Source organism: Falco biarmicus, chromosome 7 (assembly GCF_023638135.1).
Source record: "Falco biarmicus isolate bFalBia1 chromosome 7, bFalBia1.pri, whole genome shotgun sequence".
In the NCBI taxonomy this organism is placed as follows: Eukaryota; Metazoa; Chordata; class Aves; order Falconiformes; family Falconidae; genus Falco; species Falco biarmicus.
The window spans coordinates 3,617,621-3,643,226 of NC_079294.1; the positions used below are offsets into that span (position 1 = coordinate 3,617,621).

A 25,606-nucleotide genomic window follows, 5' to 3' on the forward strand; every position below is an offset into this window, starting at 1 on the left:
CCACGATACCACTATGGATTGCAGCAGTCCGAAATTCCCAGCGTGGCTTGGTTTACCCGCAGAGGTGCCTGGTCTAAGTGTGATGATCACAGATATGATCATCAGCACAGGGGACTGTGCCACTGGAGCAGGGCTTGGGAAGGCTGAGGATAGGCAGGCAGGCAATAGGAAGGTGTCTGTGGAACACAAGAACCGTACAACTTGAGAACAAAATACTTTTTCTTTGAAAATTCAGAATTCAGCTTTCTAGATAAGCGTTCTGTTTGCAAGTGAGAAAAATACAACTTTTCTTGAAGTGCACCTGCAGCTGAACGCAGGGTTGCGTTCCTGTTAGATGAACGCAGAAAGGACAGGTAAAGCAGTGCGGGCCCGTGGCTGGCTTAATTCCTGACTGCTGCTGCGGGGCAAGATGGTGTGACGCAGCGAGGCCAGGGCCAGACTCTCGAGAGCATCAGCATCAGCGCTGTCTCCTTGGGGAGTGGGATTCCTTATGAAAACTGGAGTGAGAAACAAATTCTGTGTCTCGGGCAAAATGGTGAGAGATGGAACTCGCAGGTACATGGGAACGCGTGGAGAGTCTGTATGGGAAACCATACAGCTCCCGGCCCGCTCGGCTCCTGTAAAGGTCAATCTTTGTTCTTGGCTGACCCAGCGGCTTAGGCATATGCAGTTTCTGCAGACCTCTGTAAGAACACTGAAGAAATTCGTAAGAATTTAACGGTTGGACCTGGTGATCTCAAAGGTCTTTCCCAACCTAAATGACTCCGTGGCGCTAGCGTGGATGCCCTCACAGCTCACCGTGAGGACACGGAGCTCTGGGCTTCCGAAGCACCATCACGCAGGTTGGAAGGAACCCATAAGGCGGCAGCAAGCACCTGCAAAAGTCAAGGTATCTTTTAAAAACACGCGGAGGCCAAGTGCCAGAGGCTGCCACGCTGCCATCTGCTCCAACCATTCCAGAATCCTGCTCAAAAACTTGTTTCCACCCTGCTCGTTTTTACGCATCCGCAGCCCGAAAAACTTATGGTCCAATTAGGCAGAGGAGTTTAAAAAAAAAAAAAAAAAAAAAAAAGTAAAAAGACCCCCGCGAGCACGTCGCAGAGCGGTCCCACCGCACGCGTCCTGCGCTCCGCTGCCCGGGTGCGGGGGACACCTGAGACGCCCCCCGCTGCCCTGTGTCCGCTGGGCGGGACGAGCACCCCGAGGCTGCCCGCAGCGGGGCCGGGGCCGGTGCTGGCGGGGGGCGGCCCGGCGCTGGGGGGGGGGCAGCAGGAAGCGGGGCCGGTGCCCGCCCCCCCCGCGGCGGCGGCCGGAAGCGCGTGCGGCGGCGGGTCCCCGCCGGGGCGGCGACGCTGGTGCCGGGGAGGCCGGGACCGACGTGGCCGGCCGGGGGAGGCGGAGCCGAGGGGCCGCGGGCGGGGCAGGCCCGCGCCGAGCGGCGGCTGGATGGCAGCGGCGGCCCGGGGCACGGTAACGGTGGTCCGCGGGCGGGGGTCGCTGGGCTGCCGCGGCTCGGGAGCCGCTGGAGCGGGGGGGCGGGTTCGGGCCGGCCCCGGGGCGGGTTCGGGCCGGTGGTGCCGGGGTCCCGGCTGCCCGCGGCGCGGCCCCGGTTAGCGGGGGGCCGTGCCCGGGGCTGGGAGCCCGGCCCGGCGGGACGCGGCACCGAGAGTTTCGGAAGCGGTTCCGCCGGCGGGACGGTGCTGCGGGAGGGTCTGGGCGGCGGGGGCTGCCCCGCTCCCTGTGTCCCCCCCCGGGAACCGGCCCGGGGGCTCTACCGGCCCGGGGGGTGCGCGAAGGGGGGTCGTCACCCCCTCGCCCCCCGGCTCCGCAGATCTGCGTTTGCTTCGCTCAGCATTGCCCGGGCCGTCCCGCCGGCCGCCGCGGTGGCAGAAACAATGGGAAAATGGCCGGGGGGGCCGGGGGGGCTGGGGGGGGCTGCCGCGGCGAGTGGGCTGGTAGCCCGGGGGGGGTGCGCCATTGCCCGCGCCGCACACCGGCCTCTCCCTCCCGGCTGGGACGGGGGGGCGGTCACGGGCTGCCCAACGGCGGCAGCGTGCAGCGGGTCAGGGCTGTGACCGCCCCCCCGGCAGCTCCGGTGGTGCCCGGGCTCCGCCGGGGGCTGCGCCCCCCCCCCCCCCCCCCCCCCCCCCCGCGCTGCGCGGAGCCGCCCCTCCCCCTGCGGAGCGGGGAGCGCCGGGGTCGGGGCCCGCCGGGCAGCGCGTGCCCGAAGGGGGGGCACGGGGGGACAGGGGAGGGGGCCGGGGGTGTCGGGGACCTTCTGTGCCCTGCCCGGGCCAGGGCTTCCCGCAGGAACTCGGCGCTCGCCACGGGGCTAATGGAGGGAGGTGGCTCGTGGAGAATTTTCTGGCTGGAAATACGCTTCCTCTCTGGAAAATAACTTTTTTCCATTCCATGCAGTACTCTTTTGCAACTGTAAGACCAGGCAGCTGGCTTCCAGGGAGAACACTTTTTTTAAAAGCCTTTTCTTTTTTTTTTTTTTCTTTTTCCCCCAACAACATCTGAAATGTCATTGCAATGAGCAATTGTGCTGCGACGGGGATGAAGCTGTGTGGTCTGGGAGGGGAGGAGGCGGGTTGCTACAGGAATCCTCGTCGTGTCAATATTTTATTTTTTTCTTTTCCAATACGTTTTTGCCTTGGCATTTTAAGTTTTGTCCATGTTTTCTCAGGCACTGCCTGCTACTGAGGCGCCCAGCGAGGTAGCCTGGGGGCTCCCCCGGCGGAGGGCAGGAGCTCTTCTGGTCGGTGGGCAGCCTCCCCCTGCCCCTGCTCGGGGGGGGCTTAATGGCAAATTCTCACTTGTTTGTTCTTCCTGAGCCTGGGAAGGGTCCTGAGGCCGTGGCAGAAGGAGCTGAGCAGACCGGCAGACCTGTCTCCTGAATGCTCGGCTCCCTGACCTGCGCGGGACAGCGGGGCTCTGGAGGGTGCTGCCAGTGGTGACGGTGCCGCATGGCCGGGAGCTGTGGTCCCAAAGTGTCCTCATCGTCAGAACTGATGAGTAAATGATGCGCTGCCTGTTCCTCTCTCATGCATGTTCTTAAATAGGTCATGTACCCTTCCTGGGAAAAACAGCTCTCTCTAAATCTGGTTATGCTTCTGCCTCGTAGTGACCACAGACTTCTCTGAGAAACCTGGCGGTGCTTTCTCTAGCTTTCTCTAGGACTTTCTCAAGACCTTCTCTGCCAGGGTTCCTAAAACAGATGCTGGTGTCTAAAATTAGGGGTAGGTAAAGACTCATCTGCAGCTGTAGTCGCAAGGTACTATTTTCTCTCTTGAGCACTTTTTTTTTTTTTTCTTTTCCCTAGGACTACATCTTGACTGCTTCTTCCCCTTCAATATTTCTCTTAGGAGCAGCTGGTTTGAATTTGCAGACTTTAGAAACATTAAGTAAACTCAGTGTCTCATGAGGAGCATGTACTAACGAGACAGAGAAGCAAAGGGGCTGTAGAGATTAAAAGGGCATTTCTTTGAGCAAGTGGTTGTGATATCTCAAGAGGCAGCAAATGCTGGGAATATGCTCTAGGTGATTAGCTGGGCACAAAGATCGGTTCAGGTGTGTCCTGCGTGATGCACTGAGTTCCTCGTAGATGTTTTATGAGCATCAGGCATTGGTTGCGTGAGGTATGGGGATGTTCTTGAGCCACAAGGTAGTAATGTTCAGGCAGCACTGCTGTAACGAAATGCAGTGGCTTTCCCTGGTGGGATTAACAAGAAGAGACAGACCTGTGGGCCACCGAAAGCTGACGGACACCGGTGTGTTAGGGGAATTGTTTTTCTGCCCAGTTATTGTCCACCAGTGTGCCTTTTTTGGAGGAACCTGGGCTGTCTCTTGCTGCTGGAAGGACTTGAAACCGGGTGTGCAGCCTGTTCTCAGAGCCCTGGACATGCCCTTTGCCCTGTCTGCTACTGGCTTTCTCCTGGATTTCTGTCACTTTATTCTGAGGGCCCTTTCTGGGGTGCCTTAGGGCAGATGTGGGCTGTGAGCGTGGAGGGCGAGATGGAAGAAACGGACCTGCTGGATCCGTTGCAGTGATTACTTTTCCAGACTGATTCTCAGAAGCTGTGATGCCCGTGTGGCAGAAGAGGCCAGTCTGTGCCACGTCCCTCATTGCTGAGCTGCAGAGAGCAGTCGTTTTGCTGCCTGTTGATGCCAAACCGGCACAGAGTTAACTGCTCAGAGACGAATTTTGTCTTTAAGCAGCAAAGGTATATTTTTCGTGTGACGCTGGGGAGCTAGCTGATTTGCACCGGACAAGCTAGCTCCCAAGTTTTCAGTGAAAAGTTAGGTGATTTATACGGTTTTTGTGAGAGGTTACACCATCTTCACATGCATATTCATTTGATTTTGACACCCAATCATTCCATTCGTAATAGGTGGGATCTAGGTGGAACAGACCTTTTAATTTTCTTTGTTCAGTGATTTCCTGACTTGATGTTCTCCTTATCTCCTTCAGGTACCCACCTTATCCTTTCTAATTATTCAGAGTACATGCCTTTCTCAACACAAACAGCATCACCCAGAGCATTGTACCAAACTCATCCTTACTAACCTTACTAATTTTTTTTTTTTAAGACCTTGTTTTATTTCACTGTGTTGCCTCTTCATAGGCATGTGGTGGTTGTATAAATCCCTTTTTTTTTTTTTTTTTTTTCTTTCCCCTCTCCGTTCTTTGCGAAGAAGCTGTTCTCAGTCATTTTCTAGGTCTAATTTTGTCATAACAGGAGAGGATGTCCGTCAGGCCCTCTAGGGTTGGAAGGGGTGCCCGTCTTTTTTGAAGCAGGGAATTATGTAAGTGCAGGTTGTTGTGCAGCAGCCAGCGAGCAGAGGGAGGGCTGCGGCTGGTGTCGCCTGCCTGAAGAGTCCTGTCACCAACCTGTGCCGATGCCTGTGTGGCTGGTGGCTTCAGCCTGCATGGGTGCTTGGGACAGAAGAATTTGGTCAGTTAGGGGACAGCTGACACTTTAAGAGCTTCCTGTCTTTTTTGTGGTTTTGTGGTTTGGTTTGTTTTTTCTTCTCAAGGAGAAATTTGGGGGGATTCTGTGGCACAGTTGTACCATAGCTGTGGGTGGCTGTTTGCATAGCTGTGGGGGGAGCCAGGAGGTCTGGCAGCGTTGCAGGCACGTTCACCTGGTGGAGCTGGGCTGGGGGCAGCATCTCTGCCCCATCAGGCTCTCCTCGCGCTTGTTACTGGCTCTCCAGAGCATCAGCTCAGTGCCTGAGTTGAGCTGGTGCGTGGAGTGCTGTGAGAGATGAGTGTCCCTTGCTGCTGCCCCTGCTTTGGCACCGTGTAAATTTGTTTCTTCATATCCAGGCTGAATCTTGTTTACCGTTTGAGCTGATGCTACAGCGTGGAAGAAGAGTTCAGCACTTTCCCCTTTTCTTGTGACTTTCAACATACGCAGACTGTTCTGTTCCCTCTAGGGTTATCTTTTTATGATACACACCCAGGCCCTTCAGTCGTTTTTTCCAGGTCATGCTTTCTACACTGTCTCTGTTTCTTTCCCCGGCCATGTCTCTGATTTTTGCATCTGTTTTATGAAGAAGAGTATGTTGGCTGGGTGCGGTCTGTTGGCTGAAGTCTCATCTGTGTGGAGTGGAGTAGAATCACTGCTGCTGTGTCGCACCTACAACGGAGCTACTAATACGTCCCAGGCTGTCAGTTGTTTACTTTATAGTGACAGAAGCCTGCTGGCTTGGAATTAATTTCTGAATCAATGTAACGCACGTATACTTTTTTTTTTGTGGCACATTGGAGTTACTGTTTTGTCATGTCCATGTGCCTTTTTTTTTTTTTTTTTTTTTTCTTTTACCCTGTAGTATACTGTTTCATACTGATCTTTACTGAAATTGGTTTGATAGTATGCTATAGGTAGGTCAAGGGTTCCTGCAGCCAGATCAAAATCCTGCAATAAGATGCCACAAAATCCTGAGCTGGTTTGAACTTGCTATGTTGAAGGTTTTTTTTGTTTTGGTTTTTTTTTAGGAAAAAAAAAAGTGATGGGTTTTGTATAGGTCAGTAGAGTTTACACTTGATCAAATGTTACCTTGCTACAGAAAGTTTTAGTGGTTCTTGCACAGCTTGCCCAGCCAGTGTCTTCATCAGTTCCTTCTTGCATCCCCCTGCTCCTGATCTCCATGGTCACTGTGCTCTCCTTCATGGGAGCCATGGGATCCTGTCCTTTAATTTTCGTTGATTGCTCACTGCAGCTGGGCCTTCCTCCTGCAGTGATTTAGTTCAGGGACTGAAATTGGAAAAGGGCCAAACCTTTAAAAAAAAATTGTTTTCCCTGCTAGTTTGTTCTGACCCGGCTCAGTCATGGAGTCAGGTTTAAGCATGGGGAGGGGGTGCTTCATGGGGGGGTGGGGGACAAGGGGCAGCAGCGTCCTTTTCCAGCTGCAGTGAGCCCTTAGATTGGTTCTGACACCCAGAATTTTGTTTTGGTAATTTCAGGCTCCTTTCTGTCTGGCTGTTACTTAATGCTTTGCTATCTTTATCACTTTCTTATCTTATAGGTCACTACAAACTGATCATTTAACTTGATCAAGAGTCTTTCAGAGGATTGAAGTTACTGGTCTGTAACTTCTTAAGTCTTCTGCCACCTTTTTTTTTCCTTTTTATCAAGGTAGGTGAAGCATGATGCTTCTCCAGCCTTCTGTGGCCTTCCCGTATTCCTGTAAATTTTCAAAGATGGTCACTAATGCTTCAGAGATGACTTTGACTGGTTTCTTATGTGCTTTCAGGGGAATGCTGCTATTCCCTTTCAATCTACAGCTGCTCTGTGAACATTTCTTAAGCCGTTCTTTTCTAACCCGCTCTTTCCTCCCATTTCCAAATTAATTTTGCTTGTCGTATTTCACTTTTTCTTCTGGATTACTTCAGCCTTTGCATCATTTGCTTTCCTTTCCTGTTTGCCAACGAGAGCGTAATTCTTTCTTTTCCTCTTCTAACACATCTGCTTCTCTCTGGTTTTCTTGTGACTGAAGAGTTCTTAGTAACGGTGGTGCTGATTTTGACTAAGAGACCATCTAACCCAGTATCCTTCTAGGAAAAAATAAAAATAGGACAAGTATATATATTTTCCAACTTCTTCCAGCCTCCAGCTCCTTTCCCATAAGTGGGTTTCCTGAGTCTGATGGGAGCTGTCTGACCATGAACAGTCAGTAGGTTTGTCCTTGTAGTACTTGTCCTGTCTTTTGTTGAATCCATATCAAATTTTCGATTGTTTTCGGAGGAGTACAGCCACACAGGTTACCTGCTGATGAAGAGTCACGTCAGTTTGTTTGGAAGCTGACCCTCTCGGGCTTCATGTGATGGCTGTATTAGCACTTCTGTCATTAGAACTGGTGAACAATCTACCCTATTCACCATCCTTACACCACTCATGATTTCATGGTTTGGTTGCCTGTCTAGCATCCTGATTTGTGACATGGATGCTGTTCCATGGTGAAGAGAAGACTTACCTGGGAAGCATCTCTGGTCAGTACTTTTCTCTGAAGCCTCGGGACAGTGAAGGGCAAGGACAAGGGTGCTCGGAGTCCTTGTCCAGCCCACCTGAGGGGAGATGCTGAAAGCCAGGCTCTTTCACAAGATGTCTCGTGCAGTTTCATACACTCGATGCTAAACAGCCTCTCTGTCCTTTAGTGCTCTGTTGAAATCAGAGAGAGTTTCAGGTGTTCCTTAGAGGGGTACATACCTGTGCTGTGGTGCTGAGGGAGGGGATGGTGTCCCCAAAGCCCTTCCCCCGCAGTGGTGGGAGGGGCTCTCGGGCACACTCTCAGAACCGCTCTCCCTGCTCTTTTCAGAGGTTGGCCAGCCTGGCTGAGACCACTTAGCGATGACAAAACAAAAGCTTCTGCTTGATGGGACGCTTTCCTTGTTTCTGATCGTGGCCTGTGAGGCTCAGCAGCTCCCGAGGAGTCATGTCGCTGCTAGCTCTGGTCCTCTGTGCGAGAAGGAGCCCGAGTCCTGGGGAAGCCTTTTCAGCAGCGAGCGGCTGGATGCCTGGGTCTGTTCCCTCATCGGTTCGCTCATGGTGGGGCTGAGTGGGGTCTTCCCCTTGCTGGTGATCCCATTTGAGACGGGAGCCGCTCTGCGATCAGAAGGTAAGCCTGCTACCCGCGTTGGCCCTTCTGAGGCCAGAAGTCCTGGGTTGTGACTGAACGGCACAGGGATGAGCTGTGCCTTGTCATGGAAATACCGGCCTCTAAACCAGTCCATTTCTGGTGCTTTAGGCTGTACCTGCTGATGTGGTAGGGAGCCTTCGGACAAATGCAAGCCCTGCATGGAGCGTGTACAAAGGATGTTGTTTGTTTAGCATCCTCCTTGGTCTAGGACCCTCCCACACTCGCCTGTCCCAGCCAAGTGGTGCAAGGGCTTTATTTTGCACTCTGGCTATTTGTTTTGTGCTCTCTCCTTTGAAAGCTTGCTTTGCAGATGCTTCCAGTTCAGATCTCTCTGTGCAAAATCTCAGCTGGAGATGTTTTGGCTCCCAACTGAGTTGTGATCAGGTTTTGTGTGTTTTTTTTTTTTTTTTTTTTTTAGCTGGATCACGCCGTTTGAAGCAGTTGCTGAGTTTTGCAATTGGTGGACTGCTGGGGAACGTGTTCCTGCACCTGCTTCCCGAAGCCTGGGCCTACACATGCAGCGCAACAACAGGTATGGAGGCCCCTCTGCCTGGAGCAGTTTGTGCTGTCCCTGCTGCTACAGGGTTTGAGCCCGTTCCGTCTTGAAAACACAAAAGACCAGCCAGGCTGGGTCATCCCCAAAACTGGTCTAGGGTGGTATTCTCTTTCAAAGAATGTGTAAAAGCAAATGCCTAAGGAAGGACGTAAGAACAATAAAAACACATGTAATGCTTCATCTTTGTTCCTTGCAGTCCTCCAAAGATTTTGGGGTTGGAGGCTTCCTGAGTTGGCCATGGTTTCTTTACATTTAGTAACTTGCAGTGGATTTTTTGTCTATCAACTTTTCCTGTCTTGCCTTGGACTCCTGTAAATTTCTGTTGATTTTCCTTTGTCCTTTCTGTAAGGAAAGGGAATGCTTCTTCAACCTGGTGGGAAGTTAGGAATGTGTTTGTGGTCTGGTACATGGATGTATGCACCGTCTCAGGTGGGGGTTCTGCCCCATCAGACATATTTTGTCTATGAATCTGTCCCTATAACAGTGTTACCTCTTGAGTCTCTTTCTTGGAACTAACTGGGGCCCTTCTGCTGGGTACATTGATTTGTGGGAGGCCAAATGTCTTGCCCTCTCAGTCTTTGCTCGAGGAGAAGTCATGGAAAATTGTCCATAGAGCCGTGACCAAGGTGGCGGTAGGGGGATGGGGAGCAAAAGAAAATGCAGGTGGGAGAAATCTGTGTTTGCCAGTGAGCTAAAGTCGGGATGGAGTTTGTGGTACCTCCCTCACCCCTCTGACAGCCAGGGTTGTTGAAATCTGTAATGATTGTATGTATCTCTCTGCTTCAGCAAGCTGATAGCGTAGGAGGCAAGTGCTACTGCATCCCACCTGTTGAGAAACCAGGAAATCATTTCCCTGCTGAAAATGTGAGGGAGCAAAAAGGATGCCCTGGGTTTCCCAGGCTTCCTTGCACCCATGTCCTGGGATTTCAGATCTGCTGGGCCTTTGGTTTTCTTCTTCCTCACGACTCTAGCACTGCCAGCAAAACCTGCTGTCCTTCCCTGCCCCCCCCCCCCCCCCCCCCTCCTTTCTACAGTGGTTCCCAACTGACTTGCCTTCTTGCTCTAGCTTGTTTGCTTCTGCCAGGCTGTCCTGGAGCGTAAAGGTTTCCTTGACCCGCGTAAGCCCCATTAGAGTCATTCTGTTCTGCTGCTGCAATGCAATCTTCATTTCTGCAGCCAGGCTGAATGGATGATTATCTCACAAGCTTGGCTGTAATTGAAAAGAAAGTTTATAGCTGTGGGCTTAATAACTTGCCCAGGTGTGGCAGAAGGGGGAAGGTGAGTCTGTAGCTCTGCTAATGGCAGATTTCATGTCAGGGCTTGCTGCTCAGTAGATGCAGCTGCAGGATTTTTGTTGATGTAATCTCTTGCTTGCCTCTGGAGCTCAGGGAAAATCCCAGTATTGTCAGGAAATATGCTGGATTGCACTACTGAAGCAAAAACAGTGGGGGCCCTCGCTCTGTGAGTACCCTGAAATGAGGATATCAGTTAGATCAAGAATGAGCGAGTTAAACTAATTTGCCTTGAGATTTGTTTGCTCCATATTCCTTGTAGGAGGTTTCCCCATTGTCTCGTTTCTTGCCTTTTTTTTTTTTTTTTTTTTTCTTGGAACTGCTGGTTAAACTGTCTGGAGCAGGGTGGGTTCACATGTGGGAAACACTTGATAGCGACGTGACAATTATTCTTTCATCCCTTAGGAGAAGGGCAGAGCTTTCAGCAGCAGAAGCTTCTGGGCCTCTGGGTGATCATTGGTTTCCTGACCTTCCTGGTGCTAGAGAAGATCTTCCTGGAGAAAGAGGAGGAGTGCCCCAGGGTGGTAAGTTAGCAGCCAGAGGGGAGGGAGTGCTGTTGTGTTTGCAGCACTGTGCTAAACGCCTCATCTGCCCTACCTGATAGGCTCAGCAAGTGATCCTGGAGCTGTGAGTAGCTTGTCAGTGCCCTTTGGGAGCTTTTTGCCACTTCTTTGACACCGGCTGTAGAAGGTGTTTCATCTCCAGGCTTTGGGTTTGTGGTGTTAACTAAGATTTCTCACCTCTGAGCTGCTTTTGTTCTTGATGTGTAGAAGAGAGCTCCCCTTTTCTGGGGACTGGGCGCTGGAGCGCTCTGCAGCTGGGGCTTTTGCTCAGGTAAGCTTGGAGGGATGGCAGCTTGCTGATGCACGTTCTGTTGAGCCGTCATAAGTCATTCCCCTTCTGAGTCCTCAGCCAGGACAAAGAGCAGCCTTCTCTGGAAGGTGTTCCTCGCTGCCCACCCTTCCTGGGTACGACCTGCACCAGGCATGTCTTTGGGTAGCTTTGTGGGGGTTTTGCGAAGGGGTTTATGGCTGGCCAGGGAATGGTAAGCATTGGTTCAGAGGAGTCACCCAGCTGCAAAGGGGCAATGCAGGCAGGTACCAGAAGGTAGGTTCCCCAAGGCAGAGGAGAGCAACTGGTCCTCGGACATCTGCACAGCTCCTGGCAGCAGCTCCTGTACACCCTTCAGTTCTTGCTGTGCCATGGCTTTTGAGAGGTGAAACTGCAGTTCAGGCACTGCCTAAGAGCAATTAGCTGTTACTTCGACTCAATGTGAGACTTTAAAGTCTGAAAGGAACTTAATCTTTTCATTTACAGAGAGAATGAAGTCAGACATAAACGTTTTGTTGTTTGGAAGCTGACAATCCCAGCTATTGAATAGTTCTCTAGACTTAGTTATTCCGATGCACTGGGGAGAGCAAGCCTCCTTGTTCCCCCATCCCCTGCCCAGGTGAGTTGTATTTCTCTGGGCAGCAGCTGCCAGCAGGAGTGGCAGGCTCAGTCCCACGTCTTTCCAGTGGGACCTGGCTCATGCCAAGGGCACATGACTCCATTTCCTCCTCTGTCTTTCTACTTTCCTTCTCTTGGTGATTGGGGAAGTCTTTGTTCATGTTCCTCACAGTGCAGATATCAGAATGCTCTCTGAAATTGGTCTCGTTTCTGGCAGTTGGTTATTAAACTGGTGTACCAAAGCTGCTGATTTGTAAAGACAAAAGGATTCAGGGTGAGGACTGGATTTCTGACCATGATTCATGCTCATTCATCACTGACAAAAAAGGCAGTAACAAGTTGTTTTCCCCAAATTTAGGGCTGTGATGCCAAAGCACCAGCTGGAAAGATTCCCAATGGAAGTGGCTATCCCCTGCGGAAGGTGGCAGGCCAGTCCCAAAAAGCAGGAACAAATTCAACTCAGTGTAATGGCTCTTCTCTCCACTCTTGTCCAACAGACAACAGAATCAAGGTAAGAGACCCACAAACTGACCTTCACATCTTATGTTTTCGGGACACATCTAAAATTCAGTCAGGAGTTGTCTGTGGAAAGAACTGTGCCTGAGTGGGGAACCCGGTGTCTGAGTGAGTTGTGCTTAATCTTGCTCTATCAAAGTGTCTGCCCAGGTCACAGCAGGGAGGACGCAGCAGACTTGGAGAAAATCTGCACTGCAGCTTATGCAAAAGAGGCAAAGTCACTATTGTGAAGGCTTAAGTCTGATGATGTGTGTTTTGGCTGACTTGTGAGACCAGAGTACAGTACTTTTACATTTTGTTACACTTCTCTTACAGTTATTATGTTGTCATTTGCTGAAATTGTTGTGCCGTGATTTCTCTGTTCTCTGGTGTCTGTTTTGTACCAAGTGTGAGCTGTGGGTTTCCTTGCTTTGTACCAACTGTGAGCTGTGCGTTTCCTTTTAAGGCACCTTTTGGAAGTATTTTGAGTGTTGAAGCTGTCCCCTCTAAAACTTAGAAGTTAGGTTTTTCTCAAATGAGCAGTTTATCTGCTGCCAGAAAGGGCTTCTTGTCTACTTCTGCCTCCAAACCTGTGTTTCCCATCACTTCCTTTGCACTGGACCTCATCTGACCCTGCAGTGAGCCTATTCAAGGAGCTAAACAGGCAAAGAATTTTTTTTTTCCACCCGTAGGTTCATTTCTCTCCTAACTTCTTGAATCGGCTTGGTGTGTAGGCAGGCAGCCTGTAGTGCTGGGGTAAGGGAGATCAGCCAGCCCATAGGACTGGAGGTGGAGGAGGGGAAAGGAGTGCTGTGGCGCTGGGCAGTGGCTAACCTTTAAATTGGCTTTGCTTTCAGTTTTGTGTTCTTGTCTCTGCACTGCGGAAACCCTCGTCTGGGTGGACTTTACAAGCAAGAGAGTAAACGACCACTTTGGCGAAGGAGGACCTGTAATTTGAGTTTGAAATGTGCGAGATTGTAGGAGAGTAACTATGAACAGAACGTGTGGTTGCGTGAACTAGCCCACACGTGGCTATGTGGTCAGTCAGAGGCTCTTCAGTCTTTCTGTTTTAGATCTGTTTGGCTGTAAGTTTATAGCTCTTACCACGCAACGTGAAAGATATGCTGAGGTCACTGGGTATTTTTCGTACGTCACACTCGTGTAATGTGTGCAGAACACTGCACAAACTGCAAGGTGCTGCAGTGATGTTTCTAGAGGTGATAGTGGTGAAGAAACCAATATTACTGGGTTATGAAACATTGTGCCATTATTTCAGAAAGGTTTATACAATGAACTGCGGACTTACGGAATGGTTAGTCTACCACTGATTTCAATTAGAAATGTAACGCTGATGGGGGACGCCATTGCACAGGGTCTGATCCTAATGTAGAAAATAATAATGTAATTAGTGCTAGTTGATGTGATCTTAAGGAAGATAAATTCTCATCATCCAGACATTTTTTCCCTGCCTTTTATTTGGTCATGATTGTTTGGTAAAGGTAACGACACTGACAGATGTATATAAAACATAACTTTCTCCACATTCAGATAAAACTAGTACTGTATGAAAACAGCTTTGCTAATATTAGCTGTCTTAAAAATCAGGTATTCTATGTTATCAGCAAGGACTGGGTTAATGCAGCTCCCCTCAATTCTGTTCACTGGTGGTTTATGATTTTTCTGAGTGATTATTTATAAAACCAGTATATCTTCACACTTCCAGATACTACTATGTTACTTAAATGGCACATCGTGACTACACGAGGTCAGTGATACCAGCTGAACTGAGTAACTTGATCAAAAGAGCTGAATTTTTAACATGTTTTGATAAGTGCAATTAATAAGGAATAGATGAAGAAAGAATGCAGATTATATGTACTAGATAGGGACAGTTTTTTGGAAGTCGATGCCTTGGAAAAAGGATGAGAGTCACAGCAGGAAATTGTTTGAACACATTCTTCCATCACGATGCTGCAGGCAGGCGGGTGGGTGAGTAGGAAATAGTGTGTAAGAGAAGAGGCAGGTGTTCCTCTTTCTGTATAGCAGTAATGGCATGGCTGGCTGACTCTTTCCAGTAGTGTTATTCACAATACCCCAAATACTACTGATCATTTGTAAAGGGCTCAGAAAAGAGCTGAAAGAATTATTTTAGGTTTGCAGTACGTAAGAAGTGGTTTTCTTTGGTCTTTAGCTCTGTAGATGTGATGGATCAGGGGTGACTTAGAGTACACAAATAGCCAGGCAAGAGGCGTGACCAAATCTGAATAGTTAAAGCTGTACTAAACGGTAGCAGAGTAGAAATCAAAGACAACTCTGTAACGGAGGGTAACTTGCCAGTGGATCGACTTGCCTTAGACATACCAGAGTCTTCGTCACTTGTGGGCTTTAAGCTGTGGCTTAAGCTGCTCTCTACAAAGTGCACTGTAGGTTAAGAAACAGTAGGCTTCGTGCAGAAATGGAAGGAGATTCTTTCAGTTGCATTCTGTAGAAGGTCTAGACAACCATGAAGAGCCCTTCTAGCTTTAAAATCCTAACACGTCTGTTCAGTCTTGTAGTAAGGGTGTTGTCAATATGTATGAAATAGAAATTACTGAGTTAATGGGTGTAGTTGTAACTTTCTACCTTACGAGCATATTTTTATAGTCTTTCTGGTAGGGGGGAAATTACCAAAGCTACCAAGATATTCCTGTGTTGTTAGCCTGTTTCCTTCAGCAGCAACATAAGCAGTCATTCCATTTGCCTGTCCACCTGTTCTGCCCTTCATCCTTCATTTTCAGTAATTTTTGAACCCATAATTAATTTTACTGGAGTTCAAGAGAGGGTAGACGTCTTGAGGGTAGTCACATTTCTGCAAGTTCCATAAAAATCAGCATGGTGGCGGAGGAGGAATGCAAACTAATGCCTTGTTGAAAAACTCGGGCAGAACTTAGATGCTGCTTGGCATCCGCCTGGCTGGCAGGTCGGCGGGTGGTCTCGCTGCCCGTGCCTGCTGGGGAGGGGGCTGTGCCTGCTGGGGAGGGGGCTGTCGGGTGGGGAAGGGGTGTGCAGGGAAACGGCACCGCTGCAAGCAAGCGAAGTAGGTGCTCACAAAAGAAAGAGAAAGCCATAGCGAGCCAGTCTGCTTTGGTTCCCCTGTTCACTCAGTAACCCCCTTTTTTTTTTTTCCCAGAAAACAAAAAGGAAAAGATACTATTTCAATAAACAAAGCCACCCTTCAGGGCTTAATTAGTAAGCTGTAATCAGTCGTCCTTTGTACATATATATTAGAACTTTACTCTTTGGCTGCTGCTGTAATAATTTGTCCTAGCTTGAAAACTGCAGGTGGGAGGCTTCCTTTGCACCTGAACGTGGTTCTCTCCTGCATTGCAGCCTTTATTCCCTCAACAAGTAGAAACATTGTAGAGTACTTTTGCCTTGCTTATTCTTTTTTTTTTTATTTTCCCCTGTGGCACATGGGGTCCTTGCTGCTTTGTAGAAGTATGTTTCATTGCACAGTGACATTAATTCTGAAGCATGAACATAAACACTTCATCTGGCTGTGCTCTTTATGAGCAATGAGAACATCCTATTAGGAATTCACAGAATGTGAATGTCAGAGGCTCATAACTGTCAAACCAACCCAATTTATTTCTGCGCACTCCAAGGCTTTCCTTCTTTCAGTGACAGCTTTTGCCCAAGCCACCAACAAAAAAAAAACCCTCCTAATGTTTTAATCATGAAGTCTATTTTTTCCCTATATGGTGGCATGGGAAAGCATTTTTGTGTAAAACTTCAGTGAATAATATTATTACTAGCCTGTGGGGAAAAGACAATCACATAAAATCCCAACATGAAAAGGAGAAATTTTAGACAGTCATATTTGGCTGAAGATGAGGAATGAGAAGTAAAACTGCTGCGTTTGTGGGTCTGCCGGTGCGCATCCCTTTGTGTTCCCCTTACAGCACCATGCAGGGAACTTCTGCATTCATTGTAGACATGTTACCCAGATTATTACTTAGACATGATCTGTAGTTAGGCTTTGCTTAATTCTTTATTTTCGTTTTTAATCACTAATGCAATTTAGAAAGTTTAGAGCCCATAAAGATGTCCTGAAATTGTGCAGTAGGAGAGAGAGAGGCTTGACAGAAAGCCCCACCTGAGCTGTGGCTTACAGATGGCAGGAAGAAAGGAGAGATGCCCCAAGTGGAGTTTGATAGGAACAGGGAAGAGCAGAAAACCAAAAAGGGGTCATGAAACCCATCAGCGCTTGTGTTTTTCCAGCTGAACTTTGGCATCTGATGCTATGGTGAGTGAAGGGTTAATACCTCACACTTTATAGACAGCCTCTCCGCTCACTGGATGCTGCCCAATATCTGGAGTTAATGTATGCCAACTCAGAGACAGCCTGATGTATTGGCTAACACCTGGTTTGATAATAATTTACACTGCAGCGCAGTATCTCAGGACTCACATGCAGTAGTTGGTTAAATATGTTGGAAAAACCCCACCAAACCCAAACCAAAAAACCTGTGAGCAAAAGAGCTGGGGTGGTACCCTCATAAATTGCTTTTGGTCAAATACTTAGAATTTGTCTGGAAATGACCGTGGTTAGCATAATTAGGGAAGTGTTATGTGGAGATGGACTTGTGAGGAAGGAAGCTGCTTTATGCTTATAATTTTAAGAAGTGTGTTTATGTGCAAAGGCGTATGCGTGCTGTATAACCTTCTAGTGGGTGGGTTTTTGGTGACTGTTGTTACTATCTTCTCTTTTTATTCTTTAAGGGAAAGCAAACACACAAGCACTTTTAGTACAATGCTTGAAGATTTTTTTAGTTATAAAAAGCGATTTCAGCAACATTTGTTTTGTTGCGTTGTTTTTGCCAGCTTTTGAAGAGGAGATATTTAACAGTTGGATATTGAAGTACATGGCTGGGAAACAAGGTCAGGTCATGTTTGAAGCCAGTCACCTGTGTAAATTAGTCAGTGTTACCTAAAATTGGTTTGATTTAGAATCAGATATATTCTTGCATTTTGGCTTTCCTCTTTTTCCTTTTCTCTTTTTGTGTTTCTAGAGCTCTTTGTCACTTGGGTAAGGCTATTATCCTAACCTCGGGCAATACTTGTCTACCCTAAAACTTACTTTACTCTAAAACTGAACATTTTAATTTGTAGCTGAGCACTGACATAGTTTAAGATCTTTACCAGAAGTGCCATGTCCTGACCTTTCCCATCTGGTTGTGACTCCTTAGTAACCTGTGTCTAAGCTGTGTGTTTTCTTTTACCTTGTTAGAGCTCCTCCTTTATCAGGGGCTCTTCCTTCTCTTTGCAGATTAGCGGATACCTCAATCTGCTGGCCAACACCATTGATAACTTCACGCACGGCCTGGCAGTAGCAGCCAGCTTCCTGGTTAGCAGAAAGGTACGGTTTCTGTCACCAGCTGTGCACTGAAATGGAGAGCCCTGCTCTTAAGGATGATGCCACGTGCAAAAAAAGCCAAAGATGTGAGGAGTTCCTTCCTGTTCTTGGGAAGCTTCTGAGAAAATGGAGACTACAGTCAAAGGCAACCCTCTCCTGACTCTGATTCAGAGCTTCTTCAAACTTGGGACATGTTAATCATTTGTACAGTGTTAGGGGGAGGGTTAGCTCATCTACACTTTTGTTGAATAGTTCTAAACTCTTGAGTAACAAGTTTTAACTGGGAGAAAGGGGCCTTGACACGCTGATGGAAGTCTTGTCTCTCAGAGCTGGAGGACTGGTTCCTAAACGCCTTCTCTCTTCCACTGCAGGTTGGTTTCCTAACCACAATGGCCATTCTCCTGCACGAAATCCCACATGAGGTGAGAGGGCTTTGTATCCTGCCATCCTGAGGGATTACAGCTTCATCTGCTAAGAGGAGGGCTGGGTCCGATTAACATTTTCCTGTCCCTTTAGAAGCTGCTCCCTCCGGGAGTCTGACAACATGGAAAGCTAGAAAGAGTCTTGAAGCACTGGTCTTGTTATGGAAAGCCTTTGTGACTGGGAACGTTCATGTTCATTAACTGTCAGCTCTTGGTTTTCTTAGGTTGGAGACTTTGCAATCCTACTTCGGGCTGGCTTTGACCGCTGGAGTGCGGCCAAGATGCAGCTTTCCACAGCTCTGGGGGGGATTCTAGGAGCCTGCTTTGCAATATGTGCTCAATCACCAAAAGGAGCAGGTAAGGCTTCCTGGGACCCCTGTCGGAATAGGGGAGGGGGTTATTGTTCTTGTGTGCGTATCTTCTTTCCCTTCTCTGTTCTCTCCCGTGGCTTTGTCTCGGTAATAAGAAAAGCTTTTTGTGTTTGTGCAGGGGAAACAGTAGCCTGGATCCTCCCTTTCACTTCTGGAGGATTTCTGTATATTGCCTTGGTAAATGTTGTGCCTGATCTCCTGGAGGAAAAGAATCCTTGGTAAGTTCTGCAGCAATTCTTACTGCCAGGGAGCAGGGATAGAGCCCTTCCCCCTGCCCGTTCTGGAAGGACGAGAGTGCCAGCTTTCCAGATCCCGTGGGCAAGGCTGGAACCTAGGTGGGCTGCTGCGTTAGCTGTTGCGTTGGGGGGATGAGAAAGACCCCGTGAAACAGAAGAACCTTCAGCTGGGTCAGTCACAGAGGTTGGGCTGGCGCAGCGTGTGGCGTGACCAGCAGGAACAGGTTGCTCAGAAACGTGGCCCATGGGGTGACTCGCTCCCCAGGCTGTCTTGTCAGCTTCTGGTGGATACTGGTCTAGGGGCCATTACTGGTCTAGGGGCTGTCTGAACCAGGGTGAGGGTTGTGTGTGTCTGATAACTACACGTGAACCTTCCTTCACATCCTTCTCTCATCTTTTGTTGACCCTGTCCATTACTTGGGCTTCTGCCATCTCCCTTTGGCAGCTAGTTTGCATAGTTTGACTGCACCGTGTGAAATGATGCTTCTTACTATTTGTTTTTTAGCCTCTTGCTTATTAATTTTGATTAACTGTTGCTGTGTTGCTGTCTGAGTAGAAAATAATAGTTTTATTTTCTGTATCATTCTGCATTTCATAGTCTGTTATTGCATCCCACCTCAGTCATCTCTCCCATCTCGGTCATCGTATACACTGGTATATGTATTCTGGTCTATTTGGCCTCCCCTCAGCTGTGTTATTCTAGTTTCTTGCAGCCTGATTAAGGCTGTAGCAGGTCCAAATCCAGCTGTACCACAGTAAAGGCCCTCTCAGACCTGGCTGGCAGAGCTGCCCCTGAACATTCCCTCCAATTTCAGTTGTAATGAGACAAGTGACATCAATAGTTTAAATAAGAAGCCTTGGCTCACCTAGTTCATTTTGATGCTAACGGTTAAGCGCTCAAAAACCAGCTCCACAGTTATATCTGAGAGGCAGGAACTTCTGGTGGAGAAATGTTAGTGACCAGTTGGGAGCTGGCTTTTGGGTTGGTCACCTCTTGTGCTGGCAAAGTATGCAGAGGCGCTGGGTACGTGGCTACTTCAGTCCAGCATAAACCTGAGATGGTGCTAAAAGAATAGCAAAATTAAGCGGGTTTTTTTTTTCTTCTATTTTTGTAACTGTAGTTGTTAGCTGGATGAGATCCCAAAAGTATCTGTGAACGTGCTGCAGAGGTGCTGGTCCCTGGTGAGAAAAGGGACAGGAGACGCCGGGGTAGCTGCGTGACTGAGTCAGCTTTACATTGAGTTTGAAACCTGAGGTTGGGCCTTGCAGCTGAGTGGAAACAAATAACATGCCAGATGATAGACAACTTCTTTGCTTGGGGTGCTGGGAAGGAGTCGTCTTAGCTGTGTTAGTGACTTCATACCGCTGTTGTGTTCTCCTTGTGGTAGATTTGGAAGGGCAGAGAACAAACCATGTGTGAGCCTCTACACTGCTGCCTGTTGGGATTGGTCTGGGGCTCCTCCTAATTTTGCTGTTTCTTTCCCAGGAACTCCCTGCAGCAGATTCTGCTCCTGTGCACAGGCATTACAGTCATGGTGCTACTCTCGCTCACAACGGAGTGACCTCTGCGCAGACCTCAGGATGCCTCCCAGAGCCTCCCCAGTGATTCTAAGCTGTTACAAAGCAATAAGGAACACTAATGTTACTTCCTATGTGTGTGCGTGCAGACCTGGCTGCTAGTGTGAGAAGCAGGTGAGAAAGAGATCTGGGTGTGCAGGACTTCATTCCCTGGCTCTCCTATCCCTGGCTGTTCAACAACCACGTTACGTCTCTGGGACCTAGAGATGACCTGCGTCGCATTGTTTTGTATAGTAAGGAAGCAGAGTAGAACTACTAAATGGGATCTTTTATAGATCAATACAATGTAAAGATGTAAAAAAATGAAAAACTATATATGAAAAAATATATAGTGATTTATATTGTTCCTTTCAAACAGAAGATCTCAAGGCTTTTCTGTGTACTACATGCAGAAGTAACTGCAGCTGTTTTAGAGCTGTAGGGATGCATTCCTGAATTACTCCGTAAAAGGCTGAAAGAATGTGTGCTCTCAAAATGTAAATTTATAAAGGAGGCTGCCTGTAGACAACCTGCAACCGTTACCTTAGGAAGTTAACGTACATTACGTTTTTCTGTTCTTCAGCAGAAAGGTATGTTCTCTTAGTACAGTTCCCAACTCGCGTAACCCCTTTATTGCCGTTATATTCCCAGAATACATATACTCCAGAACCTTACCGTAATTATATACGGTGACATATTTCTTTTCATGGGTAGCAGAGTGAAATGCATCTCACCTGTTGGTCTGTAGGCTGTAGCAGATCTGTTAACTGAGAAGCCACTGCCTATGGGTTGTTTCACAGTGAGCTTCTCACTTCGCTGAGAGTACGCCACGTGTGAATAACACTGCAGTCTCTTGCCATGTTGCATCTAAACTGTTGCAATTCCACTACATCTTCTCCCAGAAAATACTATGAAACAGTTAATGAAATGGAGAATGGTAGTCGTCATGGAAGGTGACCTTATATACTAGGATGAACCTAGGCTTTTCATTGCTTTCTTTTTTACCAAATCCACTAGGTTCCACTCAGGGGTTTGTGTATTTATTTCTTTTTCATGACTATACATGTGTGCATGTACAATTTGTGTAGAAACTCAAACTGGGATGCACCTACTGTTAGGCTGCTCATCTTCAGAAATGCAGGAATAGTTTTTTCCGTGCTAGTATATTAAGACGTACAGTCATGAGCTGTTTTCTTGATTGTTATTACAGTGCCTGGCACACTGTTCCTATAATTAATATTAATGATTCCTAATTTACAGTCAGAACATAGCCTCCGCTTTTCCTGCAACAGAATAATAATTTATTGATTTGATTTTGCTTGAAATACCATCCTATTTCAAAGTCATTTTTCCCTGAGAGATCCAGGTGTGTGGTGGTGTGCAGACACAGAGACCCAGGCATTTCAGTGTGTTAGCTGTTTGAGCAATGGCTAAACTACTGGTTGTAAAAAGTTCTACATCTGTGTGTGTGGCATGTCCTGGGCTGCAAAGCTGAGGGAAGATGCAGGAGAGTGCTGGGAGTGAAACCGAATAGGAAGCCTCATCTCATTCCTTATTTCACAGCTCCATACTAAATAGCACTGCTTTCACATTTTAGGAACAGCTTCTTACTACATGAGCCATGTGAGAAATATGTTACCTAATTTAGAAAGTAGTAAAGCTCTTCTAAGTACTGTGAAAGTGATGATTAATGCAATAGTTGTAGCCAGCCTTTTCAATGCTCAGTAAAGCTTCTTTCTTCCCCTGCTGTTCAGAGTAGAAAAGAAATCGGCAGGACTGAGAGCCGTAGGAGGGCTGGTCACAGTGAACGGTGTCCGTGCAGGCTGCTCCTCCCTCCTGTAACTATTCTATAGCTGCGTTAATCCCCACCTTTAGCAGGCTGCTGAGATGATATATGGCATTGAAAAACACTGAAAGGAACAGCTGCAGTTAGAGGCATGCTTGATTCTAAGAAATGATGGAAGCTTTTAGTAAAATGGGTGGTAAGACAGTGCTGCTGAGAGCAGCATTAACATCCTCGGTGTGTATGGCCCCTGCCCAGTCTGCTGTCGTGGCTGCGGGGAGTAAGGTCACAGTACAGGATAAGCATTCTTCCATGTAGCTGAATTAGTTCTAGTCCTGCAGATTAAGAAGGAAATAGGCTATGCAGCAACAGGGAAAATAAACTGAAGTCTTGTCCAAGATCCCTGCTTGTTCTAAGTACAAAACTTTGTAAGTGTATTTCTTACACCTGGAGGCGTTAAACAAAAAGTGTTAGAACAACAAGTGTATACATAAAACTATGTTATTTGGCTCTGTTTTCCTCGATCAACTCAAGTGGTGCAATTTTATACTACTCCTTGAACGACTCCTGTATGTGCATGTGTGATTTAATATTAATATATTTCTGTAGTGCATTAAACACTTCCATTCATTTATCCCCCATTCTGCCTTCAAGCTAGAGTCTGTATCCCACCCATTTACCCATACCCTTCTCATGTCAAGGCCATCTGTAGGGGACCAGCTGGAAAAATAACCTTGACACCAAGGAAAGCTCAGAAGGGGGCGAACAACAGCAGATGAAATTCGTTTAGGGAATAGGGGGTGGAGATCCTCTGAGCCTGTCCAAGTAAGGTCTCAAACACTTGAGGAATATCTCAAACACTCACAAGATCAAGTGAACATTTACTTCGTATGACCTGGAAGAGGAGCTAAAGACTGGTAAGAGGGAGCAGCCTGCCGAAGGGTGAGTAATGGCCCCAGGAGCATCAGCATCAGCAGATCTCTGTGACAACTGGGGGGAAGGTAAATGTGCAGGGAGAGATCGTGACCACCAACTCTGTTCAAGACCAGAAGGACTTGTCCCCCTGCCGCCTGTAAGGCACATGTGTGCTTATTTACATGGCAAGTGAGGCTGATTGAAGTACGAGGTGGTCCACATTGGAGGATAAGAATAAGAGGAAGGCCAGTGCCATTTTGGGGATAGGAATAAAGGAAGAAGGGACTTGTGGATGAGCGCTCCTACGAGAAGTACCCCATGCTGGCAGGCCTGATGCCTGACCTAGGACTGGTGTTCTCTTTCTCTCTCTCGTAATGCAAGGTGTAAAACTTCATACACGTCGCAAGTGATAAGCGCTTGCTGCCCAGTTGCTTACCAATGAGCCTAACTATGGAATAAAAGCCTTTGTTTGCCTGTGGACCTCAAGTGTTGTGTACACCCTATTCCAACCAGGAGAATCAGCGAATCTGAGTCACTCCTCTTTTACTCCTCCTTCCTTCTGGGACATGACATTTAAGTTGGCGTGGTGGATGGGATTCCCCTGTGTTGGAAGGTCTGTAGCAGGGGCACCATCTCTCCACCTCGTGAAAGCAGGCAGGGAGAGCCAGGGAGCGATCTCATTGATGAGCCAGGAGAGATCTGAGCAGTGGCGAGCCATGGCTGCCCGGGAAATGCCAGTGCTTGGCTGCTCCACCGTTAGGGAAAAACTGAAGGAGCATAATGCGTGCATCTCCTGGCTGGGAATGACCTGGCTCATGATAATTGGCCTCATTTAAGAATTACAAGTTAGGAAAGAGAAGAAAAGGTGTGATAAGGAAAAGGAATAGCCATGGTGTGTGCTGTTACTGGGAGCAGCACTAGTGGCAGCTCAGGAGAGGCACCTGATGAAATGATGAAACTGTTGAATCCTGGCAAGAACAAATAGAAACCCTGCAGAGCCAACTAACTGCGGAGTGTAACACCACTCAGCGGCTCTTTCGGATGCGCTGGACCAAGAGGAAATCTTAAGGTTTGAATTGGAGGAAAATGAGTGTGTGTGTGTGTGGGGGAGTGGGGGTGTGTCTGATTACCAGCAGATTTTGACTTGGAGCTGGGTCATGAACAGGGGTTTTTGAGTTTGGCAGAACTAACCAAAAAGCAAGTGCCTGACTTAAAACCTCTATATCCAACCAAAGAGTTAGAGGATAGTAGAGCATCTTTTTATTCCAGGGGTAGAGAGGTGACAATGAGATGCCTAGTTAAAACCAAAACTATGATAATGGCCAAGTGGGGACAGCTCCACAAGTTGGCACCCGAACAGTACCATGCTCGGTGGTGGGTGAGTTATCACAGATTCAGGAGAGAGAGAGCAGGCTAGCTCAGGAGACAGAGACAGCATGTGTATGGAGAGTTTTGTTAACAGGTGGAGATAAGTCCTGCTCTCAGAAGATGAAGCACAATGGTATTTGGGATCTGGTGTATTTTTAACTAGTCGTGATCAAAGAGATCCACGGTCGCTAACCCAGCGGGCTGTGCATTGGGCAGGAGGCTTAGACCCCTTGGAAAGGAGACCTGGTGTATGTTGAACTCCCCCAGTATAAATGATTTAACCAGGAGTTTACGAAAGGCTGCCTGCCTCCAGCTGATGCACAACAGGTGCCTAGTTCCCCAACAACTTTCCTCAATGTTAAATGCAAACCCTGATAAAATGACTCCCCTGATCTGCTGAGGCTGTACGTGGTACAGCTTCAGGACTGCTGAAGGGATGTGCTAGCCCCAAGGGTGGCAGGTGGGACCAAGGAGGGGCCATGACTTGTGGGGAGGTATCTCAGGAGCTGATAAATTATGGTAGGAGAGCGGGTCTCATTGTGGGGGCTATAAAATGACAAACTGCTGTACGGAGAGTGGAGCAACGGGAAGATTGACCACCCCACCCCCAGTGGGCTCTGGGGGCTAAGCGAAAGTTATTGTGGGCTGAAGGAATTGAGAAGGGAAATCTCTGAGATTTCACAAATGGAATGCTTAACGTGGCCCTAGAAAAATCGGTGTGTGGAGGGACAGGGGAAGGCACACTGCGAGAGTGAATCATGAGGGTGGACTCTTGATCTGATATGATGGAAATTACTCCTAAGGCACCTACTGCTCGGGGCGGGGTGTGTGTGTGTGCGGATTTGATTGACTTGAGAATGGGAAATGCGTAGTGCAGTCCGCAGTAAGTGAGCTGGGGATGGCCAGTGGGTTCACTTAAGGAGGCTCACGGAAAGTGTTAAAGGGGATTTACTTACTGCCTTTCCTCTGGGCCCCCTTAAAGCCTCAGTTACTTTCTTAGTTGACAGGGGCACTCAAATGTCAGCACCGAACAGATGTTGCTCATCACAATGGAGTAGTCACAGATAAAAAGCCAATTTGGGTCACGAACGTGTTTGGCAACTCCCGGCCCCAACTGACGGCTCATGTTAAGCTCTGGTTGCCTGGAGAATATGGTTGTTGTATGGAAAACTGGTTGCCAATGAATATTCTGGGGCATGATTTGCTTAAAGGGTGCGCTTGGGTGGACTCGGGGGGCAAAGGGTGGGTGTTCGGCCACCTGGCTACCTTGGTATGACTGCTCCAACCTGCACCAGAGCTGCCCCCTTCAAAGGCTGTAAATGTCAAAACCTGCCCTCTTCCCTTAGGGGCTCAAGAGGGAGTCAGTCACTCCTGTAACAGCTGAGCTGTGGGAACAAGGGATAATTATCACAACTCATTCACCTTACAACTCCCCAGTGTGGCCGGTCCATAAACCCAATGGAAAATGGCGACTGACGATTGACTATCGATGCTTAAATGCCAGCACAGCCCTTTGACAGCTGCAGTGCCTAACATAGCTGAATTGGTTGTGACCACACAGGAGCAAGCCCATCAGATTTTGGCAACATTTGACATAAAAGGTATGTTTTTTTATGGTTCCT

The 25,606-nt window shown here is 48.1% G+C and overlaps 1 protein-coding gene across 6 annotated transcripts; it reads left to right on the forward strand.

Annotated features, from left to right (window-relative positions):
- The first annotated feature begins 1,315 nt into the window (after window positions 1-1,315).
- On the forward strand, window positions 1,316-22,342 carry SLC39A13 (solute carrier family 39 member 13). 6 transcript variants are annotated; one of them, XM_056346507.1, is made up of 11 exons: window positions 1,318-1,470; window positions 6,535-6,644; window positions 7,825-8,124; window positions 8,564-8,677; window positions 10,399-10,517; window positions 11,801-11,953; window positions 17,246-17,335; window positions 17,704-17,754; window positions 17,979-18,111; window positions 18,244-18,343; window positions 19,848-22,342. In XM_056346507.1, exons 3-11 carry the CDS (start codon window positions 7,857-7,859, stop codon window positions 19,921-19,923), a joined length of 1,104 nt encoding a protein of 367 aa, XP_056202482.1. In that variant the 5' UTR covers window positions 1,318-1,470; window positions 6,535-6,644; window positions 7,825-7,856; the 3' UTR covers window positions 19,924-22,342. The 6 variants fall into 6 exon arrangements, with proteins under 6 accessions (XP_056202477.1, XP_056202482.1, XP_056202479.1 ...); XM_056346504.1 differs by lacking the exon at window positions 6,535-6,644 and adding an exon at window positions 2,838-3,018 and having other exon boundaries at window positions 1,319-1,470; XM_056346506.1 differs by lacking the exon at window positions 1,318-1,470 and adding an exon at window positions 2,278-3,018.
- Window positions 22,343-25,606: the final 3,264 nt, after the last annotated feature.

Excerpts from the sequence above, each read along its gene's own strand:
- SLC39A13 (XM_056346502.1), top strand. The coding sequence starts at position 7,857 with ATGACAAAACAAAAGCTTCTGCTTGATGGGACGCTTTCCTTGTTTCTG. Across the intron at positions 10,518-11,800 it reads AGGAGGAGTGCCCCAGGGTG|GGCTGTGATGCCAAAGCACC; the intron begins GTAAGTTAGCAG and ends CCCCAAATTTAG. Across the intron at positions 17,755-17,978 it reads TGCACGAAATCCCACATGAG|GTTGGAGACTTTGCAATCCT; the intron begins GTGAGAGGGCTT and ends TGGTTTTCTTAG.